Source organism: Dromiciops gliroides, chromosome 2 (genome assembly GCF_019393635.1).
Source record: "Dromiciops gliroides isolate mDroGli1 chromosome 2, mDroGli1.pri, whole genome shotgun sequence".
NCBI classification, from domain to species: domain Eukaryota; kingdom Metazoa; phylum Chordata; class Mammalia; order Microbiotheria; family Microbiotheriidae; genus Dromiciops; species Dromiciops gliroides.
In genome coordinates this window covers 432,043,348-432,058,904 of record NC_057862.1, presented here as the reverse complement: position 1 = coordinate 432,058,904, position 15,557 = coordinate 432,043,348, and the positions used below count along the sequence as shown (strand labels likewise).

The 15,557-nt window shown below is 36.2% G+C and overlaps 1 protein-coding gene across 1 annotated transcript in view; it reads right to left on the bottom strand.

Moving 5' to 3' along the window:
• Positions 1 to 1,782: 1,782 nt before the first annotated feature.
• The window catches only part of QSOX2 (quiescin sulfhydryl oxidase 2), an 83,659-nt gene continuing 69,884 nt past the window's right edge, over positions 1,783 to 15,557 (bottom strand). Inside the window, exons 11-12 of the mRNA XM_043986339.1 lie at positions 11,556 to 11,744; positions 1,783 to 6,318 (exon numbers count right to left, since the gene is read on the bottom strand). Coding sequence (XP_043842274.1) covers positions 5,783 to 6,318; positions 11,556 to 11,744 — 725 coding nt within the window. The 3' untranslated portion in view covers positions 1,783 to 5,782. The remainder of the gene's footprint in view (positions 6,319 to 11,555; positions 11,745 to 15,557) is intronic.

Genomic DNA, 15,557 nt, shown 5'->3' with positions numbered 1-15,557 from the left:
CGTAATGTTCTGTTGTTAGCACTGAGAGGCAGCATAGTATAGTGGATGACTTTGGTTCTAGTCTCACTCCAAATACTGTGTGACACTGGGTAAGACACAACCCCATATCAACCCAGGAAGCTTTAAGCTGCATTGAAGGTGCCAATCTACACTGGTAGAGGAAACTGCTTGCCAAGTTTCCTGTACTGTCATAGGTCCAGTCTCTATTACGTTGGTACTCCCTGAAAGATGCCAACCTTACAATTTTTTTTGCGGGAATTTCCCTGTTCATCTTCTCTCACCCTCATTTCCACTTTCATTTTCCTTTGCCCCTTTAGATTTAGAACAGGAAAGGATTTTGGAGATATCTAAGGCCTTGGCTATTGTTATTTATTCAAGGTCTGGTAGGTAGTAAAAGTAGAAGAGTCAGGATTTGTACTCTGGTCATTTGACTGTAAAGCCAGTGCTTTTCCACTACACCATTATGCCTTTGTTAGTCAGGCTACAATTACCATAAATAGTTCACTGATGAAAAATATTGAATCCCTTCTAATATCATCATTCTTTCAGTCTGTTTCACCACTACTATTCCACACAAGGCAAATGTATTTTAATACTAGCTTCTTTAAACATGAGACAAAAAGTAACTCCATGGAGTAAAGTGATAGAACACATTCCAAAACCAAAATTTGGATTATTCAACCCTACATTAGCAAAAATTCCAACTTCATGTGCAATTTACAGAATATTTAAAGATTCAATTCAAACATTAATATGCAAGGCACCATACAAAGTGCAAATAATTTTTTTCCAAGTGACAGTGTCTGCCCTAAAGGAGCTTACATTCTATTATGTTATATCTAACAAGCAGAAGAGAAAATCTGCCTCTCTTGTACAGGCTTTGGACTTTATCCAAAACTTGTTGGATGGAATTGGATCTGCTTGGTCATTACTGTATTAGGGGTAGGGAAATCTGAGACTAGTCTTACATACAGAGTATGCCTCACTTTAGGAAAATCCAACACATTTTTAAAAATTCAAAAGTATTAATTTTTTTTTTGGTGAGGCAATTGGGGTTAAGTGACTTGCCCAGGGTCACACAGCTAATAAGTGTCAAGGGTCTGAGGCCTGATTTGAACTCAGGTCCTCCTGAATCCAGGGCCAGTGCTCTATCCACTTCACCACCTAGCTGCCCCAAAACTATTAATTTTTGTGAGATGTGGGTGCAAATTTTTCACATTAAAAAGGGATCAATCATAAGTTTCCTTTAAACAGCAAGTCTCTTAGTGCAATTAAAATAAAATTCAATTTAAAATAAACTTCTAAGAAAACAAATAGTGTATAAAATGAGGTACCATTGCATTGCATTGTTTTTATTTTTATTTTTTTGCAGGGCAATGAGGGTTAAGTCACTTGCCCAGGGACACACAGGTAGCAAGTGTCAAGTGTCTGAGGCCGGATTTGAATTTAGATCCTTCTGAAAAAAGCACCAGGGCTGGTGCTTTATCTACTGTGCCACTTAGCTGCCCCCAGGTAATATTGCATTGCATTGTAACTCAAAAGAGCTAAGTCTCAAGCAAATAAAATCCAGTTTTAATCTGATACCCAAAGAGTTTAAAAAAAAAAAAAGGCAGATCTTCAAATGACATACTTCCAGGAACATTCAGGATGAAGGAGAATGAATTTCAGAATTTAGGATGCCTGCTGGCCGAAAGGGTGTTTGGAAGGCAGGTTTAAAATAAGAATAACAATTATGTACTCATTATTAGAGCTTCACTTTGTAAAATATCAGTAACAACCCTCTAAAATGTCAGATTTCTTTATTTCAAAAATGTACACAGTAGAGTTAGCCGATTCAATACAAAAGGGGCCTTTTCTGTGTTATGAGACAAATGACAATACTTTATCAATTGGCTTTTCATCAGAATCCATCCATTAAAAATAAATAAGCATTTAAATTAATGAAATATATTTATTAGTTTTCAACAACTTTGTATGCTATCTCTAGACTTAGAAAATATACCTCAGAAATTCCTAAAAAAATACTAATATCAATTTCAACCATGAACATTATCTGGAGTATATACCATTTGTAGTTTAAAATGAATTGAGGAAATATTTTTGGTTCCCTTGGCACAGAAGTTCCTTCCATCACAGACATTAGAGAAGAGAAATAATTTGGCTCCCTGGTCCCTTCCCTGAATGTGAATTTCATATTTATTGTTCTGTGGTGAAACTTTTATCATTACTTCCCAGGAGGACACAAATCTATCCCCAAAACCACTGTAACTTTACAATATGATGTTATGAAATTTAAATGCCCGTCGAATCCTAAAGGCTTTTAGAGAAATAACAAAAAAATTATTGGGAGGCATATCATATTTAATTAATATCACTTAAAAGGAAGCTACTTTAAGGAAAGGGAATTCAAGCATGAACCAGAAAATATTTTTGCATTAAGAATATTTGACTTTGTACATTTTATGTTAATCCATTTCTTCCCTCTCCAAACTTAACACTTGACCCTTTCATGCTCCAATAATTTGGAATCTCCCATTATGGTACTGGGAGACATAACAATTGGAAGACCAAATCTGATATGCGACAGAAATAAATTAAGATCACTGAAAGCCACTAACAGTGGAATGGATGAAATTCTGATTATACCCTCTAATAAGAGAAGTGAAGGTCTTCGGGTTCTTGCTTTCTTTTTCAAATATGGTAAAAAAAAACCATAAAGCAAAAGTTGGTAATATTTATGCAAAGAAATAAACATCTTTGTTGAGGTTTTGTTTTGTTTTTTTCTAAAACGCTAACCACTCCCTTGAAGTTTTAACAATGAAATCAATAACAAAATGGTCTTGTAAACATTGAAAGACTCTCCTTTAGCCAGTTATCATATAAAAAAATAACAAAAGTGTGTGGGGGGGAACCCAAAATAATTTTTAAAATCCTATACATATGTCTCCAGATAAAGCTTTTGTGACAAATCAAAAGCTACAACGGTCTTCTAAAGCCACTCCTGAAACTTTCCTTTGGGTACCTGTTCCCCACTTTTGAGAAAACATTAGTTTTCCCCAAGAATGCCGCTCTGCTCCATTTTCAAAATCCTAACCCTTTATCCCTGTTGAAAATAAAACACCAAAAGTTAAAAATAGGCAGAATTTTGGCAAAGGTGGGCATAGGGGTATTATGAAATCAGGCATTTATTTAAATGGAGCTTAATTTATGATTTAGTTTAAGTTTAAATTCAAAAAAGATAAAAACTTCAAACTTTTAAATATACAAAGATTTGAATAATTATTATATGCCATAGTTTAAAGAATCTTAAAACTGAAAGAGACCATAGAGATCTTCTGGTCCACCCCCTTTCCACATTATTTTTCAGCACCCTATCTATGCCTTCTGAAAATATCATTCTTTTGAAATTTTTTTCCTCTGACTCAACACTAAAGAAAGGTAAGTGCTAACAGAAAAAATGTCTCTGTGAGGCCAGGGAATTACTTTAATCTCATAATCCCAAAGTCTCTGCCCCAATGGTTTTCTTCCTTCTTTCTGTCTTCCACTATCACCAGCCCAATCCTAAACTTTAAGGTCTAACTGATGGTCTTTTGCCACTAGCAAGCTTCCCTTCCCTTAATCCAAGTGAGAAAACAGTGACGTTAGAAATAATTACTACCAAATTAAAAGGCAATAACATTAAAAATAATATAAGACTTAATGTAGTCATGTTTCTAACGATTTAGAGATGGTCTTCTATTTTTTGTATCTAGAGTCTAATTTCTATTCCTTATCCATCTCTTTTGGAAGTCCGTAGCCTAGCATACTCCCTAAACATATATAAGGCTGTTTCTCTCCTTTGAAGTGAAACTCAGTGCATTTACTATGATCACCTCAGCCTAACATAGGCCCTAAGAGTCCACAGGCTCTAAATGGCTATACCATTAAAAAATCTTAGAGTCCAACCCTTAGCATAATTTTATCTCCAGCATTCAGAACAGACTGGCTTGTCTTTTTGAACTTCAGAATGAGGTTTCCCCTTGAATTCTCATCAAGTTCTGGCAACAAAGGGTGTCCTATAAGAATGATCTGCTCTCTCCTGGTCTATTTAAAGTGCAGCAAAGACTGGCAGCCAATAATATCCAATGAACATATCTCACCTTTCCAGACCTAACTACTAGTTCTATGTTCACTATATTCTCAAAGTAAAGAATAATATTAAAATTATTGCTTCTTGGCCTTTTGGCCAGGATCAATAATATTTAAATGAGTTCCCACTCCTCCCCACTAGAGAAGGCCCTTTCTAGAAGTCTATATACTGTGCTACAATATTCCAGCACTTTACAGACACAATGATAAAACAGGAAATTTCTACCCCAAATAAAAGAAAGGTCATTTCATCACAGTGCTTAATAAGATGTTAGACAGTAAGAGTAACATCTAATAAAAGCTAATTTAATAATTTAATGCTGGTATACACAAGTAGATTTTTAAATTTAATTATTAAAAGATAGATATGGCAACTTGCCTGTTTTCCATCTCCCTGGCAAAGATCTGGTCTTCTAACTTGTATTTTAAAGTACACTTCTGTCAAGTCACCTGGCTCTACCCTGATTCTGTAACAGAAACACCGCAATGGTCCAAATCACAGTGACACTGTAATAATAACTCTTTATTCCATTAACATTATTACTGAACATGAGCAGAATCCCGGCAAGACTCGAATCCACTCACACAAAGAGGACAATCACAGGATGGAGAGACCTTAAAAGCATTCACTTGCTCACATATTTCTTATGAACAGGTTAAAAAAAAACACCCTACCCAGAGTCATGCCTTTAAAGATCTATTTCTTCTGAACCCAAATAATTTAACCTCAAAGAATGAAGTAAGGAATGGCTTTGTTTTTTCACAAAACAAATTTGTTAGGCATGTATTTACTTGAAATTCATTACATAAAAAAATTGCCACCAACTCAGATGACTTAGAGAAAATTGCTACCTGCAACCATCAAAGCATGGAAATAACTGAGGACTTTTTCTTCTGCTTCCCCAGGAATCACTGGCTCTGAGGCATTATCACTATAATTCAAGCATGATCTTGTTTGTTTTTCAGATTTTATGCTCAATCCCTAATGAAAGTTCCTTCTACTTTATGTGGGAACAGCCCATAAGGTAAAAATCACAAAGTATAATTGGATTACTCAAAACTTCAAGAAAATATCATCTTAGAAGATGATTTTCAGGATCCAGAAAGATGAACATTTTACCCTGAAAGCCTTCTCCTTCTAAGATGCAGCCTGTACCATACAATGGACCAAAAGTGCTCAACTGTGATCCTTGAAAATATCAATATATGCTTCTCCAAATATAAAAACAAAGTCTTGGCAAACGAGCAGCAGACAAACATACTGTTTAGAAAATTTAGGATGTAAAAACCTTAGTGGGAAATATTTTTAACATGTGGGATAGCACTCAATTTTTTCTTTCTAAAACATGGAAGAGTGAATGAAGAATAATATTTCTTTATGCTATAGATCCATAAAAGATGCAAATAATGAATGCTATGAAATGTACAAGTGATGCCAGGGAAAGGCCCAATACTTTTTCTTTGCAAGACAGGACAATCATATAATGAGTGATTGAATATAGAATGAGGAAAATGTAGTTTGAAACCCAATTCTACTGTGGCATAAAATCCCTGATCATAAATATAAAAGCTGCATCTGGTCCTGACAACTTGCCATTTACAAAGAAACTCTGTCTCTGATTTATCAACAATAATAATAATTTTTAAAAATGTTTTATACCGGTGAACGATAATACTTTACTTTCCACCATTTGGACCTCATTCTGGAAAAAAAATACATTATCATTAAAAAGACGGATGATGCAACATATAGCAGAACACACAGGCTCATGTCAATGTTGGAAAAGCCAGTCCCTAAGAAAGACCCAGACTGTTTGGTTTCTATATGAATCTTAGATTCATATGGATGTTCAATTTTATCTCTGTCAGGTCTATTATTTAATTTATCTGAAATATGAGATTTGGGATCCAAAACATTTGGCAGATCCAGGTTCAGCTCTTCTTTTTCATTTGATTTCTCCGGGATAGCATCTCCTTTTAATTCCTGTTTGGCCTCTAATAAAATTTCATTAGTCTCATCTTCAGCATACTTATTTAAGATATTTTCGATGCCGTAATGATGCTTCAAGAATGTCAGCACTTGTACTTCATTCCAGCTGTCCAGGCCCTTAATTTCCTCATGGCAGCCTGGGCAGAGATCTGGTGTTGGCCACTGAACTTTTGGAAATTTGGGATCTTCACTTGGCTGGCCTACAAAGTAGGAACAAAAAGGGGAACAAAACAGACAGAAGACATCAAATCAAGTCTATCCTTTTGTTTTGTTTTGTTTTGTTTTTTTTAGTGAGGCAGTTGGGGTTAAGTGACTTGCCCAGGGTCACACAGCTAGTAAGTGTTAAGTGTCTGAGGCCGGATTTGAACTCAGGTACTCCTGACTCCAGGGCCGGTGCTCTATCCACTGCGCCATCTAGCTGCCCCTATCCTTTTCTTTTACAAAAAAGAAATCATGTAGCACTTTAAAAACATGTGCTAGACACAAGTCTACAAATGCTACAATGCTTTGCACATAAAAGGTGCTCAATAAACATCTATTAAAACATCGATCCATTATTTGCCGCTAAATTACAAAGTAGGTTTTCATTAGATATTGTTATTAGATCAGTTATTCTTTGCCCTTTTCTATTGCTATTTATTGCTGCTTATCTAATTTCATGGACATCCTGACATATCTTATCACAGTGCTGATGTACAGCGATTTACCTTTTTCTTTTTCTTTTTTTTTTGTGGGGCAATGGGTTTTAAGTGACTTGCCCAGGGTCACACAGCTAGTAAGTGTCAAGTGTCTGAAGCCGGATTTGAACTCCGATACTCCTGAATCCAGGGCCGGTGCTTTATCTACTGTGCCACCTAGCCACCCCCAGCGATTTACTTTTTTTTAGAAAGTGAGTTAAATTTATTTTTTCCTTGAGAACTTTTCGGTACTCCCTGAAATCAGTGAAGACAGTGAAGACAAGTATTGGAAAAACAGAGTCAGGAATAACTGTTAGAGTCACAGGGATAGCTTCTTCAAACTGCCACTAATAGTGAACAAAACTGTATTACATATGTAAATTGTAACTAATGCTATATACCCTGATCCAGGTATTAAGTGCAAACAGAAATCAATTTTCTTTAGTGCTTTACTTATGTTTTTGTAATACAATGGATTAAATAAAAGCCTGTATCTTAGTATTGTTTTCCATCCATCTTCTATGAAGATTTATTTGCCAGTGGAATTATTTTAAATCTAATTTTAATCAAGTATTGATTTAGAAGTAGTTTAAATGTTAACTTTAATAATATGCATCCTGTTCAATTAGTAATACTTTTTGAACACCACTGTTTTAGTGGGCTCTATGTATGAAAAAAGACTTTAATATGATCTTAATGAAAATTATTCGTACTCTGAATTAGCTTCATATTTGCTCAGAGATATATTTGGCTACCAGAGAAGACACTATCTACCAGAGGATCTATTCTTACTTACTTTTGGACAAAGTTAGTGACGCATCTCTGATGAATGCATTCCCAAGTTGTTTCTCCCTAAAGTTAGCATTGCTGCTGTTGTCTGAGAGCAATTCGGACATGGCACCAAACAGAGAACCAAGCTTCCATTTCTAAGAATAATGTCTGGTTTGGTCAGAAATTAAAAACCTCTCTTCTAGAAGCCCACACTGAAGACATCTTGTTCTGTGTCTTAGTATGAATAAAGTTTACTTTATTGTGCTATCCATCCTAGATGAGGAAGGATAGCAGAACCCCACTATCAATAGAATGTATATTTTAACCCAGGTTTCTATTAGTGGAGATGAACTACCTTGGGTTAACAATAATCTCCTGCATGGTCTCCCTTTGTGACCAGGGACTTCTATTTAGGAGAAGGCTTGATAGGATTAAAGGTGGCATCTAGGATTTCAGAACAGAAGCTTTCCTTCCATGGAGCCAAATAGCCCACATGGGTTCTGAAATTGCAAACCAAGTTTCATTAGCTTCATATTTTAACAAATGATCCTATGATTTCTAACTTTTTCACTAAATGACAAAGCTGAAGGGCTCTCAGTCAAATAAAAATCACTTCAAATAATTCTACTCTGGATACATTCAACTTGTGCATATTTAAAGAATCACAGAATTTCAGAGTTGAAATGGATCTTAGAGATCACCTGGAATTCAACCTCCTCATTTGGCAGATGAAGAAAGGAAGACCCAAAGACAAGTAACTCACCCACGTTTGCATAGTCAATTATCCTAGTGCAGCCAGCCAGGATAAAAACCCAGATCTCCTTACTTGAAGACTAGGCCTCTTTCATTTGCCCCAAAACAATTGATTTGAAAAGTTTAAGTCATCCTATTTTTTTCATTCTATTCCTATTATGCTTCTCAGTTTGTTTATGCCAACTTATTTCCTGGAAGCTGTACCAGTAAAATAATGTGGGACTGGGACCCAAGATGGCAGAGTAGCAGAGGAGGCTGTGAATCACAGCGAGAAGGGGTCCCAGACCCATATGGGGCAATCTCAGACCCATACCAGGGTCCCATGAGACAACAAGAGATATTAAAACAAAGTCAAATGGCTGAGAAAAATAGAAGAAAACATAATGCATCTCATAACAAACACAACTAACTGGAAAATTAAACAAGAAAAAAATTATAAGGATCATTGGACTACCTGAATGTCATGACCAAAACCTAGCCATCTTATTCCAAGAAATACTAAAAGGAAACCTCCAGATTTCTTAGAACCAGAAAGCAAAGTGGAAATAGAAGAAATCTATTAATTATCTCCTGAAAGAAACTTCAAAATGAAAAATCTCAGGAACATAATAGTCAAAATTCAGAGCTTCCAGGTCAAAGAAAAAAATCTGTTAGTAGTTAGAAAGAAAGAATTCAAATATTGGATAGTCACATTCAGGATCACACATGATTTACCAGTCATCATTAAAAAGGGGAGGAGAGCTTGGAATACCATATTCCAGAAGGCAAAGGATATAAGCTACACTTAAGGATTACCCAGCAAAAGTGAATATAATCCTACAGGTGGGAAAATGGACCTTTCATAAAACAGCTTATTTCCAAGCATTCTTGGTGAAAAGACTAGAGTTATGATGGGGACAGGGGTAAACTGGCAGGTTTGATGTACACTAACTTCTTCTGACTCATAGATATGAGGTATGCTAATAAGGGGACCTGTGCCCACTCCCATTAATGCCCCTAACCCCAGTAGTCCCAGGCCCTAAGTAGTGTGAGTAAAGAGAAATAAGTTCAGAAGAAAGCAATAGCAGTGTGACTCAGACCCCAGGAGCAAAGCAGGAGTATCAGTTCCAGATTTGGATCCAGTCTGAAGCCTGCAGAAGAATAACCAGGACAAGAATCCCTAACTAAAGAGGAGCCTGCAGTTCTGTCCCTCTAAACCAGTAGAGCTTCCCTGCTTCCTGGATTAGAGAGGTTGAGTCCAACTGCAGTCTACTGTTGCTCAGACCCAGACCCAGGTCAGGAGCTTGAAAAGCTCAGACTGGAGGAAGCAGCATTCAGACTTTGCTCTGGGTTAGACCACTAAGGATATGCAGAAATATTGACAACTCTTTTTGAGGTAGCAAAGTATGGGGATCTGAGGGGGTAGCAATAAAGAGGGGAAAGGCTGAACAAATGATGGTATGTAAATGTGATGGAATACTATTGTGCTGTAAGAAATGATGAAGGGGATGTTTCAGAGAAACCTGGGAAGATTTATATGAATGGACAGAGACTGAAGTGAACAGAAACAGGAGAGAACAATTTATACACTCTGGTGATATCTTTGAAAACAACTTTGAAATAATTAAGAACTCATTTCAGAGGACTAATAACAAAATATGCTATCACCTCTAGATAGGTGAAAAAAATGAAACTTTTTTGGGGCGTGGCCAATATGTTTTGGGTTTTTTTTGCTCGGGGCAATGGGGGTTAAGTGACTTGCCCAGGGTCACACAGCTAGTAAGTGTCAAGTGTCTGAGGCCAGATCTGAACCCAGGTACTCCTGAATCCAGGGCCGGTGCTCTATCCACTGCGCCACCTAGCTGCCCCTGCCAATCTGTTTTGCTTGACTATACATGTGTATAACAAGAATTTTGTTTTTTCCTTTGATCACAATGGTGGAAAGCAGGGAACAGGGCTGGAAGAGGGGAGAGGAAAAGGTGGATTTTTTTGCTAATTTAGGAATGTGTCCTTTGCTACCCCATGATGACATCTTTGGGGTAAAATTGAGGAGGGAGAGGAATATACTGGGGGAGGGGATAGGGAGTGGCAGAATGGGGTGAAATCTCACATGAAAGAAACAGGAAAGGGCATATGGAGTGGGGAGAGAGATGGGGGAAGTGTAGGGAAGTGAAGGAGCCTAATATACATCAGAATTAGCTCAAAAACCTTAATGTCATCAGAGTTGACTCAAGAAGGGAATAACATACACACCCAATTGGGTGGAGTAATCTATCTAACCCCGCAGGAAAGTAGGAGAGGAAGGGGATAAGGAGGGAAGGTACAGGGTAGAGTGGGGGAGGGGGCAGTCAGAAGCAAAACACTTTTGAGGAGGAATAGGGTAAAAGAAGATAGAAAATAGACTAAATATCATGGGAAGGGAATAGGATGGAGGGAAACAGTTATGATGATTGATTATAATGGCAAAACGTATGGTACTTATTTTGCTGGGCTATTGTGAAGAAAATTCTTTGTCAAGTTTAAGGTACTATATAAAAGTTATGACGAACAGGATGCTATCAGAAAAACCTGGAAAGACCTACATGAACTGAAGCAGAGTGAAATGTACTGTATAGAAAATAACAGCAATAGTGGGGGATGATCTGCTGGGAAGCATGTGGTTATTTTCAGCAATGCAATGATCCAATATAACTCTGAAGGACTTATGAAAATTGCAATTCATCTACAGAGAAAGAACTGATAGTATCTGAAAACAGATTAAAGCATAATTTTTTTGATATTTCCTTAATCTGAAATTTTGTTTTTCTCTGTTTTCTCTCACAACCTGGCTAATGTGGAGATATTTTGCATGACTATTCATGTATAACATATTAAATTGCTTGAGTTCTTGGGGATGGGGGAGAGGGAGGGGAAAAAGAGAAGTTGGAACACAAAGTTTTAAAAAATTGATGTCAAAATTTGTTTTTACATGTAATGTGGAAAATAAAATTCTAAACAGAAAAAAAAAAGAATGTGTCCTTTATTATTGGGTATTGTGAAGCACGCTGAGAGGAAGTTCTGTATGTGACAACGGTGGCACTAGATCATAGATCAAAGAATCAAAATTCCATCTAGTCACCAAGTCATTTACAAAGTTGGCTGTTACAGGGTGAGTAAAAGACACTCTTGTTTAACTTCTCGCCTCTGGCTACAGTAGGTGGGTAGCCCTGGTCTACAAAGGGTCAGAAGGTTTTTAGTAAGTGTCGCTTCTGTCATACCTGCCAGCCTGTTATTCACTACGTTGTGTGTCTTCCACAGCCAGAGGACTGCTTCATCCAGAGTTTTCACTGAGTCCATGGATTCTTTAGCCATTTCTTCAAAATGCTCAGCACATTCTCTACATCCAAAAAATGTCTCAAGGTACCGTCTCATAATCTGCAAAACAACTTGGGGATCATCTTCAAAACCTGCAAGAACAATACTGGCTTGACTACCTGCACAACACATAAGCCATCCTAAATAAATACTTGTTGGCTGGTTCATCCAGAAGGGCTAGTCATGCAGAAAACAACATTTTCAGTAAAACCAGCACACTTTGCTAGAATTTCAAAGCCAAATCACTCATTTTATTTTGTAGTATATATGTGATATGTAACTGATAAAACCTGTATGTCGGTAAAAACATATGTGCTTTTAAAATCTATTACACAAACTTTTTTTTGTTTTGGTGTGGGGCAATGAGGGTTAAGTGACTTGCCCAAGATCACACAGCTAGTAAGTGTCTAGTGTCTGAGGCCGGATTTGAACTTAGGTCCTTCTGAATCCAGGGCCAGTGCTTTATCCACTGTGCCACCTAGCTGCCCCTCCAAACATTTTTATAGAAACATGAAAATAGAATTTTCTGAGTGTCGAATGCCCTCTGGAAGGCCCCTTTATGCTTTTAGGATAGTAGAATACTATTAAGCATATTGCACAGAAAGGGGTAACACATTTCCTTAAAAGTCTGATTTTACCAGTCAATGCCTTGGGAACTAGGGAGAAGAGCCATGGCATTTAAATGTCATTGTCTGACTTGGTCCTTTTAAATTATAGTTTCTCACATTTTAATTAGAATTATGGTTTCATTTGTTCATAATGCTTATGCTTTAGTACTACCCTAGTTATTTATCACTGTTCATCAAATATTTACCTTGGTATAAGCATGTTATTCACCTCAAAGCTTATAAGGTTTCTCTGGAGGCCACCCAAACTAAACACGAATGACTTAGGTCTTCCTGATTCATGGTTTTCCCTTTTAAATTTGTGTGTGTGTGAGGCAATTGGGATTAAGTGACTTGCCTAAGGTCACTAAATTATTTTAAAATATAATGTGAATGGGTTTGGAATGGCACTCAAAGTCTTCAAAAACAACTTGAGTTTTATGGTCACTCTTCTTTTGATTGCTATTTATTATATGAATGATGAAAAAGCAATTTACATTTCTTTAGCTACCCACATATTTTCGTGGGGGAGAACACTTTTGTGCTAATGATTATCAAGCTGGCAAAAGGCATGAAACTATTTACAAAGCTATATATTTTTGACTCAGAAAAAAAATTCCAACTTCATATAAACAAAAAAGTATATTTGCCAAGGATTACATAAAAAAACAAATGGGTATGCAGTGATAGGTGATCTTTTGCATAATTACGCACAAAACTAGGCCTCCACATCATTTTCTGGTTACTACCAACTTCAGTTGTAGCTCCTCTTTATACATTATCTTTCTCTAATAAAACATAAGCTCTTTGAGGTTAAGGACTGCCGTGTTTGCTTGTATTTGTATTCCCAGTACTTAGCACAGTGTTAGGCATAAAAGAAGCACTTAATAAATGTCCTCTCCATCTTTTTCTCCTTCTTTCTAATGTAACAACCAAAAAGATATGCAGTTAAGCTCTAAGAAAACAAAGTCAAAAAGGAAATAATTAACATTATTCTGGAGTCAAAAACATAAAAAGCAAAAGAGAATCAATACTATATTGAACACAGAAATCTCCATTCAAACATCTAATATCAGAGATTGAACAAAAATGTACAAAGGACCCGTGAAATCAAAGCAGATTAAGTGTTAGTATTAAAAGAAATGCCACATACCCTTTGACCCAGCAATCCCACTTTTAGGTCTTTTGCCCAAAGAAATCATGGAAGGGGGAAAGGGACCCACATGTACAAAAATATTTATAGCTGCTCTTTACGTGGTAGCAAGGAATTGGAAGCTGAGGGGGTGCCCATCAATTGGGGAATGGCTGGACAAGTTGTGGTATATGAATACAATGGAATACTATTGTGCTGTAAGAAATGATGAGCAGGAAGAGTTCAGAGAAACCTGGAGGGTCTTACGTGAGCTGATGATGAGTGAGATGAGCAGAACCAGAAGAACATTGTACACAGTATCATCAACATTGAGTGTTGACCTACTGTGATGGACTATATTCTTCTCACCAATGCAATGGTACAGACGAGTTCCAGGGAACTCATGACAGAAGAGGATCTCCAAATCCAAGAAAAAAAAAGAAAGAAAGAACTGTGGAGTATAGATGCTGATTGAACCATATTATTTCTTTTGTTTTGGGTGCTGTTGGTTTTTTTTTTTCTTTCTATTTTGAGGTTTTGCATCACTGCTCTGATTCTTTCTCTTGTAACAGGATTAATGCAGAAATAGGATTAATGTTATTATGTGTATATATATGTGTGTGTGTATATATATATGTATATCTATATGTATATGTATAGAGATATATAGATATAACCTATATCAGATTACCTGCTGTCTAGGGGAGGGGGGAGGGAGGGGTGGGAGGGAGAAAAATCTGAAATTGTAAAGCATGTATAAACAAAAGTTGAGAACTAAAAAAAATAAATAAATAAAATAAAAAAAAAAGAAATGCCACACAATAATTTCAAAACAATTTTTCTTAATCCATGTCATGAATTTGAAGTTAATGAAATACACTAATAAGCAACATTTAAAGGGTTATCTATGTATGATGTTTATTTGTGGGGGTTGAGAAGAATTCTTAAAGTTTATAAATAATTTTACTACTTCTAAAGGGATGACAGGTTACATAAAGATGCTTGTTACTAATGTTCATATTTGTTACTTTACTTAATTTAAGACAAACAGGGGGCGGCTAGGTGGCGCAGTGGATAGAGCACCGGCCCTGGTTTCAGGAGGACCTGAGTTCAAATCTGACCTCAGACACTTAAATTAGCTGTGTGACCCTGGGCAAGTCACTTAACCCCAATTGCCTCATCAAAAAAATAAAATAAAATTAAAAAAAAGACAAGCAGGGGTGGGGTGGGGTGGAGAAATAAAGAGTATGTGGTAGACTTTTTGAGAAATTCTTCCAAATTTAGTGATTGAAATGGCAACATTTGTTAAGTTACAAACTCTTTCATTTCCATATGTACTCTATATATGTGTATATAAATACATGTTTTTAAGAGTATTTTATTTTTTCCAATTATATGCAGACAATTTTTAACATTCATTTTTTTAAAAATTTCGGGGAGTTCTAAATTATCTCCCTCGATCTCCTCACCACCCTCACCCTAAAATAGTTAGTAATTTGATGTAGGTTATGTGTGTGTGCAATCATATAAAGCATATTTCCATATTAGTCATGTTTGCACACATGTATTTTAAAAGGCATTGGAGGAAGAAATTTTTTTTTAATTCAATAACAAGCTTCCATTTTAATATGAAACTGCTCCAACCAAGAAAAATGTCCTTGGTGTTTTTTTTTTTCTTTCTATAAACACAAAATGGCTCATTTTTTTTCTCTTTTAGGCTGAGAGCTGGATCTTCTACTAACATCTGCCATGTATCACTGTGTAATCTCCTCTTTTCTCTCTCCCACGAACTAGTGCAAATTTAGGGTAACTCTAATCTTTAAAATGGACAAGAACCATAAAACCCTACCTGTGGTGGGGAGGATTAGAGAATGAATGCATCATGCTTTTTAGTAGATGGGATTTAAACATGCAATAAGGAGAGGAAAAACCTTCCAAGACATAATCCGGCTGTCTCAGACTGACCCAATTCTTTGGGTATAAGATACACTCATCACATATCTGCTCTAATTTTTTACTAAGTTAATGTACACTGAGGATTCTTTAGAATGTTACTTTAAAATTTTCTCTTTCTTCAATATTAGAAGTCTTGAGCAATTTTTGTAGTGATATAACACCAAATGAAAATAAGATGCCAAATGGTTTTAATTTTTAAAGTATTTTTTTAT